Source organism: Aplysia californica, unplaced genomic scaffold, assembly GCF_000002075.1.
Source record: "Aplysia californica isolate F4 #8 unplaced genomic scaffold, AplCal3.0 scaffold00012, whole genome shotgun sequence".
NCBI lineage: Eukaryota > Metazoa > Mollusca > Gastropoda > Aplysiida > Aplysiidae > Aplysia > Aplysia californica.
This window is the reverse complement of record NW_004797282.1, coordinates 357,634-365,178: the sequence shown is the minus strand read 5'-3', so window position 1 is coordinate 365,178 and position 7,545 is coordinate 357,634. Positions and strand designations below refer to the sequence as shown.

At 39.8% G+C, this 7,545-nt stretch overlaps 1 protein-coding gene across 1 annotated transcript in view; it reads right to left on the bottom strand.

Moving 5' to 3' along the window:
- Positions 1 to 4,138: 4,138 nt before the first annotated feature.
- LOC101864577 overlaps positions 4,139 to 7,545 on the bottom strand; it is a 60,815-nt gene continuing 57,408 nt past the window's right edge. Inside the window, exons 52-53 of the mRNA XM_035970408.1 lie at positions 5,819 to 5,937; positions 4,139 to 4,295 (exon numbers count right to left, since the gene is read on the bottom strand). Coding sequence (XP_035826301.1) covers positions 4,139 to 4,295; positions 5,819 to 5,937 — 276 coding nt within the window. The remainder of the gene's footprint in view (positions 4,296 to 5,818; positions 5,938 to 7,545) is intronic.

The window sequence follows — 7,545 nt, the reverse complement described above, 5'->3', positions numbered from 1 at the left end:
GCCAAACGCCTAACTGTTTCATCGCAGACGCTGGTGACATACAGAGTAGATCATAGTTGATGTATTTAGTTTTAGTTTTAGTAAGGTTTTACTGTGCTCGCAACTGCATAAGGTCGTATGAGCGTCAAGGGGAGGATGTCAACAGAGAAGTCCAAACGGGTAATCAAACTTACTCTGTCCACCTCTCTAGCCTCAACAGCACAAAGTCCGCTTCGACTATACGAGGGGGTTCAATAAGTCTTTGGTATGAAGGAATCATGGTAGAGTAATGAAATTTCGCCAGCCTTTAGACAATTTCTGTAGAACACACCATGCAAATTTTGGAGAAAATCCGACAATTTTACGGCACTAGTCAGCGTGTACAATGAACCCATACACAAAAACGTTAGGGTTTTTTTTTTCTGAAGTTGTGTCATGGAGCCTGTTGAATATCGCTCAGTTGTCACGTTTTTACACTTGCAAGGGAAATCCCCTCTGGGCATTTTTTAGGAAACAGTCCCAGTTTTGGGTGACCAATGTCCCCGTTATTATACTGTGGCATACTGGGTAAGAAAATCCAAATCTGGCGGCATGTCGGCGATAGATGAAGATCGTGAAGGGCACCCATCCTGTGTGGTAACTGAAGAGAATGTATCCATAGTTGAGATACTGGTTCTACAAGACCGACGTATAACAATTAAACAGCTCTCAAGTGAAACGAGAATCAGTGTCGAGTCAATTGAAACGATTCTCCATGACCATCTTGACATGAATAAGGTGCCTGCGCAGTGGGTACCCCGCCTTTTGACAAGTGAGCAAAACAAGCAGAGGGTTGAGTCCTGCAAAACTCTCCTTCGAATTGAGTCCAATGACACAAATTTCTTTAAAAACATGGTGACTATGAATGAAACACGGATTTATCATTTTGATTCAGAACAAAATGTCCTGCATGCAATGGAAACCCCTTTTTCTTCTCCCTCACCAAAGAAGGCAAAGGTAACACCGTCAAGTGGAAAGGTCATGCTGTCGTGTTTCTAGGATTGTGGAGGTATCATCATGACTGACTACTTGGAAAATGGAAAAATAGTCACAGGAGACTACTACTCGCGTTTGTTGCTAAAACTGTGGTCGGAATAGGTGAGAAAATAGCGTGTAAACTTCGTAATGGGATCCTCCTACTGCATGACAACGCCCCCCTGCGCACTAGGCACAACAAGCAGACAGACAGCAGAACAGTGCGGCTTTGAAATTCTACCACACCTGGCTTATTCACCAGACCCTTATTGCCCCCTCAAACTTTTTTCTTTTTCCTAATCTAAAAAAATAAACACTCAAAGGACTTCGTTTTCGCGACAACGAGAACGCAATTGAAGCTGTTGAAGAATGGTTAGGGGCCCATTAGGGGTCTTTTTTCTCTCAAGGACTTTTGAAAATCAAAGGGGGGTGGCAGAAATGTGATACTCTGCATGGTGACTATGTAGAGAAATAAAGTAAGTGTGCCAAGTTACAAAGCTCTATCTTTATTCCTTCATATTTAGACCAAAGACTTCTTGAACCCCCCTCGTAAAGGCACCCCGGAAATAGCAGTTCACAAGAGTGAGACAAACATACAAAAGAAGTAGAGGAAAAACGACGATAGTAAAGATGAGGAAACAACAGGCAGCAGTTCCCCCTAAGTTGTTCCGGCACAGTATGAGCATGACATCGATAAATCCGCCCATATACATTTCTACTGTGCAAAAGAACATGTTAATATCTCCCCTTTGAGAATGGCCTAAAGACACTACAGTCTGTGGCTCTGCCCTGGGGATGGGGGGGGGGGCATAGGCCTAGTTGAGGTAAGAAACATGAAAACTCCTTAAACAATCCAAGCAAAAGCATGCCTCAGGGTCAATCCCACCACAGTCCAGCCTGACACAGAACGAGACTGGAAAACGTTAGTTCAACCATCAGACGTTTTGTTTTTCTGAGCATTGACAATTTTCGACATCAAGTCACCATTTTATTTCATATTATATTTCCTTACTCACTGCAGATCCAGCTGTTGTTAAACTGGATAGGAACAAATTCTCATTTGTTTTTGTTTTTTAATTTGCTGAAGAAATCCTTGTCCTTTTTCTAGCTTCAAAGAAAAACCGCAAAAGACAGAAGATCTGAATGAAAGCTTTTATTGGTGTAGCCTCAACAGGATTCATAACTACAAAAAGGTATGCAAGAGGAAAAAAAACAAACAACTTGTTTACTTTCATATACATGTACTGTAATTAGCAAACTGAAAGAATCATTGAAAACCTTCAGAATGATACAAACACATATATATCAACCTAAAATTGTTTTTCAAAATAGAATATGTATGAATAAAAAATATCATGTATTATAAAATAACAATAACATACGGACGGATCAAACCTGAATTGTTTCTATGATACAAAATTACACACATGTCATGTACAGGAGCAATAAATAAATTAAAAAGGTCTTTCAAAATCTCTAATCAAAGAAGCTGAAGACATAACAAGGTAAATTTTGGCCCTGAATTTGATAATGAAATATATGAATGGCATTCAACAGAGCAAACAGGCAGTGTATAGTCTACCTTACACATAGGATAATACGTCAACTTGATAACATGGGAAAAAGCTCAATAAGGAAACTCATTATAACTGATAAAACCAATGTCCACTTTTACCTGTAAGTAAGTAAGTAAGTTTATTCAGTGTCTAACGCCATTGGCCGACATCACATCACATAAAAAACTAATTTGTTAACTTTTTCTTCTAAAACCGTCATGTAAGCCTTTACACGATAAACATTTATCACTGAGGAACTTCATGTAATAATAAGCTTCAATGACAGAAAAAGAAAAAATAACATACCAATTGCTTAGTGTAACTGTTAGATTCCACAATACGCCATTTTTGGAAAGTAAAGAATGATGGAGTCTTCCACTGAGTGGTTGATATGTACATTAACTGAACCTGTATAAATCAGGTGCTGATCAAACACAGAAAGAAGGATATCCAAGTATCACTGCTCATACCTTCAACATATTCATCACAATGCTGTTAAAAGCCAACACTTCGATCAGCTACTGTCTAAACAGAGAGGCTAAAGGTACACTATTGCTAATATTACAAGGGAAAATACAAATCTTTAAATCTAATGATAAAATAAATCTGATCTATCATGATGACAATAACATGTGAACTCAAGTAGCAACTGAGCATTGAACAGAACTTCCATTCAAACAAAAACACAAGAAAAAAAAACATGGAATGTGGTTTAAAAAAAGAATAGAAATAAAACTTCTCTTTTTAAAAAATTCACATCCTTTCACAATCACTTAAGGTTTCAAGCACTTTAATACAACACAATACACAAGACTGCTCACTAGAGAACTTTATTCATAAGCAGACAGTTGGACGGCACCACTGATGGGTTCTCCTTGTTTTCTTTCCTCTTTTGTTTCTGTCTCTAAGTGTAAGTCTTATTCTTTCATTGCTCTAAATGATTGTCAAAAGGTTGATGCATTTCCATTTACTCCAACCGTCAGGAACTTGATTAAAAAGTGCTTTCTCCATCTTCAGCAACAAGACGACTGTACATGCTGATCTGAGGACATAAATTTTTTTTTTTACATTTTTTAAAAACATACATTCAAAAAGGTACCAAAATAAGTAGATGTCATGTTTGGGGCAACTTCATTCATCTTTATTTTGCTTTAAAAGAAAAATAATTAATTTGAGAAACAGATGTGATTGATGGACTGGTACCAGCATCCATCCTGCCAATACAGACTTAGAATGGTACCATACTTGCTAGGACAAGTAGACCTATGCAAAGTTCACTGAGTGCAACTTGTAATAGGAGCTACAGCACAAGTTTATGCAAATGTATTGAGTCACATTCATTTCATTTACAGAAGGATGACATACAGGTGACCTTTATTTAACAAATTTGACTATTATTTTAAGTCAACGTATGTTTACAGTTTCTGAGGAAAAAATCCACCAAGCCTTCAAATATTTATACTTATACAGAAATATACTGATAGGTTTCACATAAATTATACCAAGACAAATTCAATTCTCAGAGTCAAGACAAAAACCTTTTTAAAATCCTTTGCAAAGGCCAAAATCATGCTACTGCCTACCTTTGTTCATGCATCTCTAATGATATCGTCTATGGCATCCCAGTCGATGACACTGAGCACACTGCCACTGCCAACCGAAGCGGCGTCAGCGATACGCTCTATCTCCGCAATGTCCACCGAGGATCGGTAGTCTCCGTGACCAAACTCTTCTCTGTCCAGCGACCTGCTCCAAGGAAAGACAAGGACCATAGAAACAAAAGTAGATATTAGATTTACAGGCAGCATCTGTGGTGGAACAGTTAGGCACTTTGTCATTGAATGCACAAAGACATGAATTCTAGTTTAGTGTGGGGAGGTATTTCATTGAGCATCCTCAGTCTGATTGCTGGGACATTGTATCTGTCTTATCCCTGACAGGCAGGGTCAAAGTGGGCCATCTCCTTTATCCTCTATATTGTGTCGATGGAGGAATAAAACTCTACAACTCTACAACTACTATAATCAGATTAACTGATTCCGTCCATTCAGCTGCTGACAGCGGCTCTGAGTTTTTCCGCTGCGTCCATTCGGCCGCTGTGAGCGGCTCAACGAAATCCGAAACAAAGGTGCACTTTTTAACATAGTTCCTACTTTTTATGTTGTCAAAAGGAAGTAGAACTTGTAAACAAACCTGACCTCAATCTCTGAGCGCCAATATCGATCGAAACTCCGCGAAATTCTTGCAAAACTCGTTGTTTTGTTGTTGCGATGTAGGCTAGATCTAAGGGTAAACAACACGGAGCCTGGTATAATAAAAAGGCCTTTCAAAGAAAGATATTCAACTAAATTTGTGAAATTCTTGCATAAATGTGTGCTAGGGTGATATCGCTACAATGTTGTGTTGATTCCTATGGATTATAAGGACTTGTAGAGCTGAAAAAAAGCGGTAAGTCGAAATTTTCGAAGAGCTGTTGCACAAATTTTTTTTCTCATTCATTTTTGTCAGAAGGAAAATGCAATATAAACAGATTACAGGTCATTGTTATTGATAGAAACAGATTCTTCTATTTATTCCCATCAGTTTGGTATATGACAATGCATATATTAGAGTAAGTTAGAGCTTCACAGTAATGCATTAAATAGATGCACCCCAGGTCTAAAGCTGAACAGGGAAAAATAATTCTGTCCAGAGCCTGAAAAAATCATGGACGGAATCAGTTAATAGTATTTGTGTGCACCATGGAAAAAAAATTCAGGAAAACATTTAAAAGATTACTTCTCTTGGAATTGAAGAGAGGATGTGTGAGGGAAGAGTGTGTGTGTGTGTATGGGTGTGCACATGTGCGTGTGTATGCGTGTGTGCACATGTACGTGTGTATGCGTGTGTGTGCATGTTCGTGAGAGTGTGTGTGTGTGTGTGTGTGTGTGTGTGTGTGTGTGTGTGTGTGTGTGTGCGCGCGTGTGTGTGTTTACGTGGTGAAACATCAAGCCAATGTGTCAGGATCTGGATAATAAAGATGTATCTTGTCTTTTTTTTTTATCTTATAACTTGCACAGCTCTAGCCCCAACTTAAATAAAAACACAATAACAGGCATACAGCTGATATAATTTTTTGAAACATTTCAAATATTTAGAAATGGAAAAAAAACCCATTTTACTAACGTTTTTTTTAAAATCTATGGCAGTAACTACCATTATTAATTGAAGAAAAGTTAGTTTTTTTCAAAAGTAGGACCTGGCAATTACCACCGACCAACAATTCTTACCTGAGGTGAGCGTCAGTGTCGTTGTCCATGATGACATCATAATAGTCCGACTGGCCCTCAGACGGTGCAACCCCACGTCGGAAGTCACCGCCGGACACACTCATGTCCATGTCATCGACCTGGGGAAGAGAGAGAGAGAAACAGTCACCATAAGTCTTAGTCTTAGGACCAACTCATGATACGACATTCCCAGCTTTTGGTTTTGAGGAAAGAGAAGCACATAGAAACAATAATACAGTAGTCTCCGCCTAAGATCCCGGTGCTCCGGAGAAAGGAAATGCGGGATCTTAGGCAAACCGGGATCTTAACCGACAAACCCAGGGAAAAATCTATGGTGACCCATGTTAAGGCTCACAATCGGTAAAATGGTCTCTCTCCACTCTAAAATGAACTGACGTGACACCTTGGTGGGTTTATGGCATATGGCGAGCAAAGAGTGGTTAACCTTGATGACCTATCACAGTGCATAGTGGCATGAGGCGTGCTATTTTCACGTATAGTATTATCCTATCATTAGTATCATGAGTCTCAAGATTTACGCTTATCCAGTAGCCCCTCCCCTTTACCTGTCGAAAATTTATAGCTTCCCATCTCTGACCGAGTTCCCCCCCCCCCCCCTCCCAAAAAAAAAATCACCTTTGTCGTTACACACAATTACGTTCTGAACCAACCAATTAAAATTCAGTCTGTCTCGCAAATTCGGGAGTAGAGACTGCAGCAATGGTCAAGGAATAGTTCACAGTTCGATGTGATCCCGCCTGCAGCGAACGTGTAGGCCCTGCCCACCCAGCGAGTGACGTATGATTAGGGGGAGAGCTCAGGTGTGAGTGCGATGCGTGGAGAAAACAAACGTGTCGGTCAGTTCACACCTTGGTGTGATCCCGTCTGGGGCAAACATTGCATCGCTTCATAGAGTTTCACAATGTGTACGTGATCACATTCACGATATTGGCTGATCTTTGACGCGACGGACAGTTTATTGATCTCAACTTTTCACTCTTGTGCCCGCCCGGGTTTTTGTTCCGCAAATTATGATCTGAAATGCGGGATCTTAGCCGAATGTAGACCTTCAGAGTGAATCAGAGTGGGATCTTAGGGGTGACTTTTGTATAGTAAAAATTCTGTTTTCTTAAAACAGCGGGATCTTAAGCGAACTGGAATCGTAAGCGGTGGGATCTTAGGCGGAGACTACTGTATTAACAGTCATTTAGTACAGGGTAAGAGTAAGACTGATAGACCAAACAAATAAATAAATGTGATACTTTGTTCAAAGCTTCTAGTTTTCAGTAAAGAGAAACACATCGAAACAATTTAGTCATTTAGCGCAGGGTAACAGAAAGACAGACTGACAGAAATAAAAGAAACATGATACTTCGTTCACTGCCTTTGAGTTTGAGTAAGGAAAAACACATCAAAACAATAAAAGTAAAAGTCATTTAGTGCAGGGTAAGAGCAATTCAGACAGACAGTAGTACCAGAGGGAAAAAGATGAGGACCTACCAGTCATGCCCTCAAACCATCAATTGAATGAGTGAAGGAGAGAGAGAACTGTGTGGGACGGGGGAGAAAGAGGCTGACAGACAGACAGACAGACAGACAGACAGACAGGCAGACAGACAGACAGACAGACAGACAGACAGACAGACAGACAGACAGACAGACAGACAGACAGACAGCAATACACACACACACAAAACACACCCACACATACACACACAAACAACCCT